The 12,650-nt window shown below is 32.3% G+C and overlaps 2 protein-coding genes across 2 annotated transcripts; one reads left to right on the top strand and one right to left on the bottom strand.

Annotated features, from left to right (window-relative positions):
- Nucleotides 1–1,113: 1,113 nt before the first annotated feature.
- On the top strand, nt 1,114–8,146 carry LOC129910999 (mitochondrial ornithine transporter 1). Its single transcript, XM_055988633.1, has 5 exons — nt 1,114–1,459; nt 7,056–7,420; nt 7,484–7,565; nt 7,634–7,739; nt 7,799–8,146. The coding sequence occupies exons 1-5, from the start codon at nt 1,393–1,395 to the stop codon at nt 8,088–8,090; spliced, it is 912 nt and encodes a 303-aa protein (XP_055844608.1). The 5' UTR covers nt 1,114–1,392; the 3' UTR covers nt 8,091–8,146.
- On the bottom strand, nt 8,071–12,624 carry LOC129910997 (uncharacterized). Its single transcript, XM_055988630.1, has 3 exons — nt 10,672–12,624; nt 10,434–10,609; nt 8,071–8,252 (listed from the first exon to the last, which is right to left on the bottom strand). Exons 1-3 carry the CDS (start codon nt 12,356–12,358, stop codon nt 8,166–8,168), a joined length of 1,950 nt encoding a protein of 649 aa, XP_055844605.1. The 5' UTR covers nt 12,359–12,624; the 3' UTR covers nt 8,071–8,165.
- Between the last annotated feature and the right edge of the window lie 26 nt (nt 12,625–12,650).

The raw sequence follows: 12,650 nt of genomic DNA, 5'->3' as shown, positions 1-12,650 counted from the left end.
TTTGTTATACATACCTATTGTATAATAGTATAACAATTTAAATGCACTCATCCCTCGCTCATACGTTCAATTCATACATTTCTTTTTCATGTTATCAAATGAATTATTTATTATTTTTTATTTATTAATTAAGGGTATTCACGTAACGAGATAATTTTCTACTTCGCAGAAAAATAGAAAATTCCGCAAAAGGTTTAAATGAACACCCCAGCAGAAAATAATTGCGTAAACAAGGGAAATAAACTGTTTGTTAAACGTCAAATTGAACTTGTTTAAGACTGGTACACTGCTCGCGCTAAATTTTAGCTCCCATACAAATTATCGAAAAATTTTAGCTGAGCTAAAATGGATCCCATACAAATTATCGATAACTTGTATGGGAATTTTATCTTGGCTAAAATTTAGCGCGAGCAGCGTACCAGGCTTTAATTAAAAAAAATGAGTCAAGCTAATTTTGCAAATACTATGCAACAATAAAAAAAAATGTTATTTGCTCAAATAAAACAATATTCTCTTTTCAATATTAACATATTTTATTTGTGGTTATCTGAATAATAAGACATAAATCGCATTCAAAAACATATTCCAGATACGGGGATCCCAGATAGCCTATCCGATAGGTGATTGAACACACCCAAAGTTTATCTGATTTTTTTTCTACGGTTTCTGCTTCAAATTTGTAAAATAAAATTCTATGATTTGCGGAATATTTTTCCCACACAAATTTTGACAGCTCATTTCTACCGATAGAAAATTCTACAGTTTCTACGGTTTCTACGGGTTTTCCGCGTTTACGTGAATACCCCTATTTATTTGATTTGTGATTTGTTTGGAAAAATCAAAATACCTTACTTCTCAACAACAAACACAGAGTACACTATTTGTGAAATACACCTTTTTTTTATAATAAATCATACTTCCAGTTCCAGGGTCTCATATCATAATGGGAAGAATACAATACATGTGCATAAACTAGAATATAGTTTTATTATCCATTTCCATCATGCAAAGAGTAAGTAGTCTTCCTAAATACTATCTACGGTCTGTTATCATAAATATTTTTTGTTTTCGTATCTCAAAAAAATATAAGATTAAATAATTATTATAAATTATATCCGTCAGTTTTACTCCAATTTCTCTTCATCGGCAATTTTTTTTACTGATAAGACTAATATTTACCAAAAATGTGTATAAAGTTTGAACTATTCGTTGTCATGATGATACAAAAAACGAGAGCCGGGTGGCAGAAACGTGATTCTCTTTTCGCTATCTCTGCCACTGTCAGTAATATTTTGTTTCCTACAACGTTAACTTGAAGTACGATTATCTTCTCGTCATCATTGAAATTAGTTAATAAAAATAAGCGCCAGAGTTTTGTATTGTACCAGCAAAATGAAAGGAAGTGGATCAGAAAACAATTTCAAAACAGGTGCCATTGATTTCACGGCAGGTTCCCTAGGTAAGTTAAGTTTTTTATCATTTCATTAATTAATATTGCTAGAAGCTAGTATACGCCATTCAACAAGTGAGAACAAACTTGGCTCATCTTGGAATGAAGATCTTAGCTCATTCAATCCATAATTGTACTTCGATGGAGAAGCCAAGAACGGTTTATCTTTTGTACAGAAAAACTAACTTCTGTCACTTGTTTGTTTACTGTGCACAAATCATAAGCAAACTAGAAGACGACAAATTGAAATATTCCTACTGATGTAAATCAGCTTAAAAGGTTGATTATATTGTTATCGGTTTTAGCAATTCCAATGCCGTAACAAAGCGATGACGGATAATTAAATAATAGAGATAAAAATCATTTGTAATCTTTTATGTGTGATCACAATGCATTGTACGATTCACGCGTTTAGTTTAATCGATTCCTTTTAAATTAAATTCTAATTATCAATTACCTACTGAGCGATCTTTTGTTAGAATATTGTTGATTTTTTAGGGAGTCAAATTGGTCTGATAAAGATTGACGAGTTAACCCTTAACCATTAAGGTGGGTCGTTTTTGGGTTTTTTTCGAATTTCAAATCGTAATAGAGCGAAAAAGTTGTGAATGGTGAAGACTAAGAAGGGGTTAAAAAATAATCAAAATCGGTTAATATCTTCAATCCGCGCATCGGCTCTAAAGCTTGAAAAAATATTTAATTGCCCTCCAAAACAAGTATGCAGTTTTGATTGATAAATTAACATGCATTTTTAGAAAAAAAAAATTTCAAAATCGTTAGAGCCGTTTTTTAAAAAACTAATTTTTTATAAATAATTTTTTGGAAAAAAAGTTTTAAAATAAAATTGGTATGCCATTTTAAAGAAATCACTAATCAACATCTAAAAACAAAATTTCAAAAAAATTCAATGTCCCGTTTTCGAAAATTTGATTTTTCAAAAAAAAAAAATTTCAAAATTTTTTTTAAAAATCCAAAAACAATTTTTTTGGAAATTTAATTTTTGGTTTATATTTAAATTATATAAATGCTTCTTCACAAAAAGTTTCGTTGAAATCGAATAAGCAGTTTCGGAGATAATCGGATTTGAAAAAAAACGGTTCTATGGCAGGTACCGTTAATAATGATTTTCAAAAAAAAATTTCATTAAAAGATAGACCTTAGCTTAAAACTAACATTTGAATTTTTTAAACAAAATCGTTAGAGCCGTTTTCGAAAAATTACACTTTTCCGAAATTTTTATATGACAGGTACCGTTATTTTTTGTCCAAAAAAATTTATTCCAAAAACCCCTCTGGAGAGTCGCCAAATAACGCTACATACCAAGTTTGACATCAATCGGTCCATCCGTTTAGGCTGTAGCTCTTTATACAGACAGACAGACGGACTTCCGGGACCCAATTTTTTGGCATTGTCTACCATTGTAATGTCATGAAAAAATGTTATCTCAACTTTTTTTTTTGTACGAATGCATAACTTGATATATAGTACCTATATCGCAAGTAAAAATGGTATTTTTACAAAAAAAAATTTGGATGGATTCAAGTCTGAAACCCATAATATAAACGCTGGTGTGCCCCAGAGCTCCGTTTTGTGTCCGACTCTCTTTCTCATTTTCATTAATGATTTGCTCTCTGAAACTTCTAATCCATTAAATTGTTTCGCAGATGATAGTACCCTCAGCTTTTCATATTCGTTTGTAGATTCACACCCATGTCCTTCGGATGTGGAACTCCAACGGCAAAATATGATAAGCTCATTAAATTCTGATCTCGAATGCATTGTCCAATGGGGAATAAGAAACCGCGTAGAATTTAATGCTTCTAAAACACAATGCTGCTTACTATCTTTAAAACGAAACCTTCCCCCTTTGCCACTATCCATGAGTGGTACTTGCATCGAGGAAACTCATCAGCTTTCGATTCTAGGTATGTCCATTACAAACCACCTTTTGTGGAATGAGCACATATTCGATGTAGCCAAAAACTCTGCGAAATGCTTAGGTTTCCTCCGAAGATGTAAGAAATATTTCACCCCTTCTGATCTGGCTATAATCTTTAAAGCATATATTCGTCCAAAGCTCTAGTATAATTCCCATATCTGGGCAGGTGCTCCTAAGACCCACTTGAGTTATTTGGATAGAATTCAAAACAGAGCTTTTAAAATGATAGGTGATAGGTCCATTACTGATACAATCCCACCTCTTGAGCACCGCCGGAATGTATCATGCCTGTCCTTATTTTATAGGTACTTTTTTAAAAAATGTTCTAATGAAATAGCTAGCTGCATTCCTCCCCTTAAACAATTCAACCGTAATACTCGTACTTCAAGGAATGCCCATCAGTTTACACTTGAGCCAAACTTCGGACGTACCGTCAAATACAGAGATTCTTTCTTTAGTCGTACTGCTAGAATATGGAATGCATTACCCGCCTCTGTTTTTCCCTCCCATTTTAATGTTCAGAACTTTAAAACCAATGTGCATCGGTATCTCCTTTTACATCCCTTCCTCTTTTCCTAAAGCTCGTACTGAGTATATATACATATTAAGGGTACCCAAAACCCCTTTAGTGCGCGCTCATTATAAAAAAAAAAAAAAAAAAACACCCGAACATCTTTTTTTTTAATAAAATAGCCTTGGACAACCTTTATATTAACTAAATATTAAGTAGAAAAAAAAATTGTTCAAATTGGGTAAGGACTTCCGGTCGCACATGCGTTTTGAAATTTGTCGAAATATGGCAAAATTCCTATTTTTACGAATTTTTTTTTAATGGTTTATTAGACTATTTGGTAAATTATTATTTTTACCAAATTTGAAGTAAAAATGAAGTTGACACAATCAGTGAATGCTATGAACTCGTTAAAGATTTGAAAATCTGTTGGTCAAGAGGGATTTGACTATGTACCATTCTCCTCGTCGCGACGAGGAGAATATGAATATGAACAGTTATAAACAAATCCAAGAGCGAACATCTTTTTGACATCAATTTAGCTAAATTTCTAGCTTATATTCAGTTTTGTAAAAGAAAATTTTATAAACGCTTATTCTGTTCGCCATTTTGGAACCACCATTTTGAAAAAATAAAAGTTGGAAGATTTTTCGTATTTCTCATACTAATATGCTTCAGTGTCCCAAATTTCATGAATTTTCGTCAAGAAATGGCCGTGTAAATGATTTTTGACGCCATAAAGCACCACTGTGCGACGGGACACTAAGGCATATTAGTATGAGAAATACGAAAAATCTTCCAACTTTTATTTTTTCAAAATGGTGGTTCCAAAATGGCGGACAGAATAAGCGTTTATAGAATTTTCTTTTACAAAACTGAATATAAGCTAGAAATTTAGCTAAATTGATGTCAAAAAGATATTCGCTCTTGGATTTGTTTTTAACTGTTCATATTCAATGAAAAACAAAATTTAAAAAATTTAAAACAAAGACCAAAACGTACCAAAGTAGTAAAAAGCACTTTTATACCCTTTTTATGATATTTCTTGGATTTTTTGATTAAATTAGCACATTTTTTACATCTTTCCTATTTATTTTCACATTTTCACCCCATTAACCATGATGCTTTTTAATGCATGTTTTAACTGAAGATAAATATTAAATATTTTTGAAGATAAATAATAAAAACTCATTCGCTAGATCAACTACATCTAATGTACGTAAGAGGTTAGACAGTAAATAATTGTAATCTTAACGAACTTTGTCGTTCATAAATAGCTCGGTTCCTGGTGGTCTGAATTAATTTAAAATAAATAAACAACTTTTCTTAAACAAACATTAATACCTACCTACGATTATTTTAAACCTATTCGCTCTTTGTAAAAGCAAGATTTTGCTGTTTGCACATATGGGACTTAAAATAGATTTGAAACATCACTTTTTCTTATTTCTATGTAGACAATGTTTACATAAAATTGTATTTTTAGTTTGGAACAAAACATTAAATTGGATTTAAAAAAAAATTAGGAATATTAGATTGATGTTGTTAAATGTTTTATCTTTGAATTGTTAAAAAAAAACCTTTTTCGGACTTGAAAACTGGCGATAAGTTATGTACATAAGTTAATGATTTTGATAGAAACTCTTTCGAGTACGTGACTTCGGGTTTTGTGCTGAACGAATTCGCTTTAGGTCCAATGCGATGAATGAGACGTTTACTGCCTCGGGCGATGGATATAATTCAACTTTATCCCTCTTACTTGAGAAGGCGTGAAGCCTAACATAAGTGTTCCGTCCTTAAGATTATCTAATGTGCTAATGATTGACGAATACACTTTTCAATGTAGAAATTTGGTTGCTTCAAAAATGCTTTGTTTCTGCACAAAGAGCCAAAAGCAAACAGATGTGGCTTAGGTGCACTTTTCCAGGTTGTTAGCATCAGATATAGGCCCAGAGGAAGTCGAGGTTTGAACCTTTTGGGTTATTGTTTGTAGTCAAGATTAAGGAGCAAACAAAAACTATTGACCGAAGCACTCGGTAAAGAAACTTTGAGCGCCAAAGTGTTTTTATGGTCTAGTTTAAAGGCTTCCCTTAAAGTTCTAAGCGATCAAAATAATTCGGTTAAAAAATAGGGCTAATTTATCGGAATAATGAAACTGAGACTGCGAAATTGGGTTTGGGAGCGAATGAAACGAATATAATATTTATGCTGTCATCAATAAAACAAGCAAACAATTCTCAAATTTTTAAAATTTTTCCGGAAAGATTTATTTATAATTTTATGAATTTGGGTTCATTATGCCAAAAATCATATTGGTTTCTTACTGGTAGCTCTAGTTTTTGAAAGATTTAGTTTTTCCAGTTCGGGGACATCTTCAAACTATTTTTTTAAGTTTTGCTTATTTTAAGCGTTTATTAATTTTTGTTTCTATTTTTATTAAAATTAAATTATCACATTCGTTCCTTTCTAGGAATTCTTTTTTTTTCTTTTATTTTTCTCACCACATGCGTTAGGTTTTACTGAAAAAATTCTTATCAAATGTAATGTATTTTGGTCCAGTTAGTAAAATGAAAATAAAAAAAACTGTAGAATTTTTAATTGCTTTTTTATGTATTTATAATTTAAAAACTAGAGTTCCTGGAGAAAAACATCTAATATTTTTTTCGGAATGAGCACCCCCCATTTAGTCACAAATGATTAACAACGGTCTGGAAATTTTGTGTGTGTTGGACAGTATAATAGACTCCGGCAGAACATTATTAGGGACAGATATAACATTCAAATAGTCAGACTCGGTTGAAAAAAATAGAGACATACCTTTATACTCGGTCGTATTCTTGTGCCTCAACAGAACGCTAAAAATACACTTGTCTTCGTATCCATCCTCGATGAGGAGATTTCTTAAATAAGACGACTAGAGTGTGGGCGGTCTTTAAAGATCAAAAAGGAGTTTTATAACAAAGTAGGTTCATGTTATCCTTCTCTTGTTGATGGCACACTACGTTTAGTTTTTGGGTTGCAATTTCCGACGAATAATACCTAATTTTATTACCTTCAATACTAAAAATAATAGGAGTGTGTTATTATTAGTCTCTTAATCTTTTTCTAGAATTTTGTTTTATCAGCGACTTTATTTCTTTGCATTTTTTTTAAAGGTGGTGTCGCGCAAGTGTATGTCTCCCAACCAATGGATACTGTTAAGGTGAAACTTCAAACATTTCCTAAACTCTACAAAAACATGATTGACTGTTCTATTCAAACATATCGTAAAGATGGCATATTTCGTGGACTCTATGCGGGCAGTATTCCAGCAGTGGCTGCCAATGTGGCTGAGAATTCTGTTCTATTTGCAGCCTATGGTGGTTGTCAAAAGTTGATAGCATACACGCAAGGCGTGGAAAATACTAAAGATCTATCGGTGCTGGGGAATGCGTTTGCAGGTTTCTTGGCTGCATTCTTCTCTACATTCACATTGTGCCCTACAGAATTGGTCAAATGTAAACTACAAGCAATGCGTGAGGTAAAAAATCAAATTTGATTCTTATTTGCTTTTGTTTGCTCATATGAATTTTTGTTTTGCAAGACTGGAGGGACAGTAGGAAAAGACATAAAAGCACAAAACATAACACCATTCCAGCTAACACGTCAAATATTCAGAACAGAGGGTCAGTTTTATTAAATTTATTTGTTTTCTTATTTTGTACGATTTTCGTTAAACTTTTTTTATAAACAGGTATTGCAGGATTTTATCGAGGCCTTACCTCAACTTTCATGAGAGAAATGCCAGGTTATTTCTTTTTCTTCGGTGGCTACGAAGGAACTCGAGAATTTCTTGCAAAGTATGCAACATTAACTATAACAATTTTTATATACAAACAAATCACATTGGATTTTTTAGGCCTGGTCAATCGAAAGAAGACATTGGAGCTTTGAACACAATGATAGCGGGCGCTGTTGGTGGTGTTACACTCTGGGTGATGGTTTTTCCTGCAGATGTTATTAAAAGCCGCATTCAGGTTAATAACTCAAAAAGCAGCATGACCTCCGTTGGACTGCACATAATTAGAACTGAAGGCTTTGCTGCACTCTATAATGGTCTGCTGCCATCTGTGTTAAGGACAATACCTGCAACTGCGACGCTTTTTATTGTTTATGAATATACCAAAAAGGTTCTCGAAGGCAGGCACTAGATGAATTTTTTTTAATAAAGTTGATGGTTTTTTTTCTATTTTTACAATGTTGATAAGAGTGATTTTTATTTATTGTTAGCAGCATACAGCGCTTAATTTTCGTTTCATGTAGTCTTTACGATCCTTATGATTCTCCAACAGTCGCCATTCATGCCAATATATCTGAAAAAAAAAAAAGAAAGTGAAAGTGAAGATAAGACAAAGAAAAATATTCTTAAGTCAAACTGATCTCGACATAATTTTCGATATGCATGCAAAACAGCAAGAAATCTAGTAAATGAATAAGTATGAACCATTTTTAATGTGCATTTTGTGTGAATAGAAAAAGTTCGTAGTAAGAAATTTTCTTGTAAAAGTATTTACATAATTGAAGTTAGTTCAAGCGGGCTTCAAACCAATAAAATCAGAAACAGTACTTAAATCATAAAATCTGTACTCTAATTCGGGCGTGACTATAATTCCAAACAAAGTACTCAATACAAGCACCATCAAATGGTACACCAATGGATCGAACACTGTTTAGTTGATGGGACTTAAACAGGAATCTTTTGGTCTAGATACAAAGTGGGTCAGTCTTCAAGCATAAAAAACCTTAAGGATCCACGAAAACTCCTATTAAGCATAGTAGGCAAACAACAGATGATTACGATATAGATAATTATACATGCTCTAGCAGGCAAGGCTTCGTTTAGAGTTTTTAATCAAAACCACCATTGCGATAATGGGAAAATCCATTTCCGTCTATCTGTACACATTTCAACTGCCTTAAAAGGTATGTTCTCAATTTTTTATTTTTTGTTTATGTTTATTAACTCAGAAGTTTCGACTGGGTAAAACGATTTTGATACTTCTTTTTGCATTTGAAAGTTAATGCTTCCAGTGTAATTTGGTCCAGTTCTGACTGGCATATATGAGAAAACTATATAAGTTATTTTTTTTACAAGAACTCTTGTTTCATTTTTTTTGGTGTATGCTCTAGTTATTTGTAACTCTAGCTATAAGACTTGGTGTTTGCACCTACAAGTTGTTGTTCAAAAATTACAATTCTGTAGTTTTTTTTTTTTTAATCATATAGAACCGATACCTAAAATATAACAATTTTCAGAATTCAAAAAAAAGGTTACGAAGTTGCCCCCAAAAGTGAAAAGATAAATAGGTATTTCAAAAACTTGAGCTGCGAGAAAGAAACCAATAAGAAAAATTTTTTAAATTATTAGCCATTGTAATAACTCCAAAATGAAACGGCTCAAAAGCTTTTTAAATGTGAAACTAAGCTACCTACTTTTTTGGGACCTAAACTTTTTTCGTGTATTTTGGGCGCTTTCATAAATGCATGGTTGCGCAAGTCTGACGAATGCAAAGCTTTCATTAATACAAATGACAAATGTCAGTTGTTCATAAATGTAAAACGCAAATATTTGCAGTGCAAATGAAAAAATTCTCATGCGCAATGAATTTAAACTTAAAGAAAGAAAGACCATGACGTAAAAGATGATACAGCTTTTCTTTGTTTCTCAATTCTGTCAAAATATTAATTGGAAATTCAAAGTTCAAGTCAAAATAACAAAAATAGCCGCGAATTTCTTGGATATAATAAATTTGTAAATATTGACAGAAATGTTTAAAAAAAAGTTTTTTTTCTTAAAGGATGGAATTAAGATAATATATTGTTAATTTTGGAGAAGAGGCTGAATTGCAGCTTAAAAATTTTGACAAAATGACGCAAATCAGAAAAAGTGTTCATAAATTCAAAGTAAAATACGTGCGCAAATAGTTTTTCTGACATTAGTCTGATCGCAAATGACCGCATGTAAACAAAGCAACCATGCAATTATGAAAGCACCCTTTGTTTTGAAATGCTTTATCTTCTCATAAAAACTTCTTACATAAAACTGCACTGCAAAAACATTAAGTCGATGCACTGAGTTGATAATATTTCTCAAATATTTTAGCGCAGGGCAAAAAACAACAATTTTGACTTGAAATAAAAAAAATTAATTTTTTAATCATGTTTAGTTTCAGAAATAAAAAGTTTAAACTTATCAGTAGAGGAGGGCACAATCGTTTTTTGTATATCATTCGATATCGACTTAACTTTAAAATGCAATATCTTTTAAAGGATAATAATTTTTAAATGATAATAATTAAAACGTCCTACTATTGCTTTTTTCACCTTCTAATCAGCTATATTTTGAGGGTTTTTGAAGATCCTCAAGACGAATCGAAACGACCAAGAAAATACATAATGTCGATGTTTTTGATTCAACATATATAATGAAACTTCTTTGATCCAAAAAGAAAGATATCAAATTCTTTAAAAAAAAATGTAAAACAATAACTTACAAGACATGGTTTATGTCCAAGCAATTCCAATTGCTTTATTTTCATCTGAAACGATCCAGTCGGTCTATTTTTGTCTCTCACTGCATTATTCCATCCTCCAACAGCTATGGCAACAGTTACAATATTCGCATCATTTGCCAAATCTCCTAAAATATCTTGCCTTGTCAAAATAGCACCTAGATTAAAAAAAACCATTGATAATATTAAATCCTTAAAAAAAAAAATTAACAAATAAAACCTTGATAATTCTCCGGACATTCTGGAGAAATAGGAATAGCCTTCTTTTTCATCGTATCAAAACATAACACCACATCGGGTCTTTCAAAATGCGGCAAAACATGTTTAAATGTACTCGTTCTCATTAAACTATCAGTTGCTTCTTTAATTTCCAATAAAATTCTATCTGTTGTGCTAAGTTTGAATTTTGGATTTCTTTCAGGTATATAATGTGTCATTAAACGTCCCATTGTTTTTCTATATTTATCCGGTAGTTGATTACCTTTGTAAGTGTCTTTAAGGTTTATTTTAACAAATGCATCCAAACAGAATATTTCTCTGCCAAGTCTTATGTTTGTGTCGTAGGCATGTTTAATGAATTTAACGTCCAGTACAGAACTGATCAACTCTTCATCGTGGAAACCACAGAGTGTCAGAAAATGGACAAGATTTGAAAAACAACGTGGATATCGAACGCATTCTTCCACGTTCCCTTTTACTCTATCCATAATCTTTTCACAAAGTTCTTTCTCCAAGCCATTAGGGCTTTTGAAATTGAACAATGATATTACATGGCATATTCTCTCCATGTCTTTAAGTCTTGTCGAATCCATTTCCCTCAGGAATCTTTTTAAGATGAGTTCAACGACTTCCTCATGACAAGTCTGAATATCACTTCCCAATAAAGCCACATGCAAGCAGCTGAGCAATGATATTCTCTCGATTTGAGGCACAAGAGTGTCAAGTAATTCAGTCAGCAAATCAGCTTGAGGGAGTTTAGAGGAGTATCGTAAAATCTTTAATATTGCAACAAGGGTTATGTCTTTGATTGTTCCTGCTGATTCCATCGTTCTTTGAATGATCTTATTCAACAATTCAGGATTTCTTATCGGGGTTTGTGTCTTAAAGAAGCCCATCGACATTACACCGATTTCGTCGATACTCATGCCATCAATAAGTTTGAAGAAATTCACTTCATAGTCAAACATTTCGATAACTGGTCTGCGAACGATGTTGCAGAAAAACATCGAATGAATCATTTCGTCGCGAGACATTTTCGGTACTTTTCGTCCGATTTTTCGCAGAGCAATCAGAACGAATTTACTTATCCTGGCAACACCAAGTTGATACCATGCATCAGAAATGTGTAGGAGTTCTTTCATACTCCATCGCTCAACGCGATTCAAACAGACTTTATCAAGTTCATTCCAAATCTCACAATAGTTCTTAGTGCGAGTGGAGACAGTAGGAGGATGAATGCGTAAATAAGACAGACAATCGATTAATTGTTCATCTGTGAACTTGTGGCATTCAGTGCAAAATAGTTGGACGAATTTGTCAAACTTGTCATTAGAGACGCATTCTTCGTTTTGATGACAATATAGCATCAGACTTTTGAAATCTTCAACAAGATTATTGACATTGTTACCAATGTAGTCTAAAGGATCTATGACACTTTGCGGAAGGGATTGCTTTAAAGAGCTGCTAGAATTTACTGTGATTGGTTGGAAAATAGGGAAACTTTTTATCGTATTTACCAGAACTTGATGGGCATGATTATTTTCATTGTCGTGGAATACTTTTGATTGCAAAGTGGCAAATGAAAAGATGTTCCTCTGGGTGTTAATGGAACTGACAACTGGTAGAAATTGAAGAAGGTTCTCGGGACGAACCAGGCGAAATGTTTGGAGTAATTTGGTGGGTAACATCGTGTTATTTTACTGTGATTTGTCCAGTTTTTTTTAGATAGATTTCATATGAATGTATCTTTGGATTGATGTAATGTCACCACAACCTTTTTATCAATATTGATTTTAAAGGTTTTTATAAATTGTGTTGGACCATAAATGAATATTTAATTTGTATTTCTTATTTGTTTTGAAAAGGTATTACATCTTTTTATTAAATTTTATTTCATTTTTATCGGCATGTGAAAATGTCACGGTCTATGGAGCAGTGTCAAAAAATGCAGCCGATTTTAAATTTCAGATATTTTCATTG

This window comes from Episyrphus balteatus, chromosome 2 (assembly GCF_945859705.1).
Source record: "Episyrphus balteatus chromosome 2, idEpiBalt1.1, whole genome shotgun sequence".
In the NCBI taxonomy this organism is placed as follows: Eukaryota; Metazoa; Arthropoda; class Insecta; order Diptera; family Syrphidae; genus Episyrphus; species Episyrphus balteatus.
The sequence above is the reverse complement of the archived record's forward strand: the minus strand, read 5'-3'. Positions and strand labels throughout refer to the sequence as shown.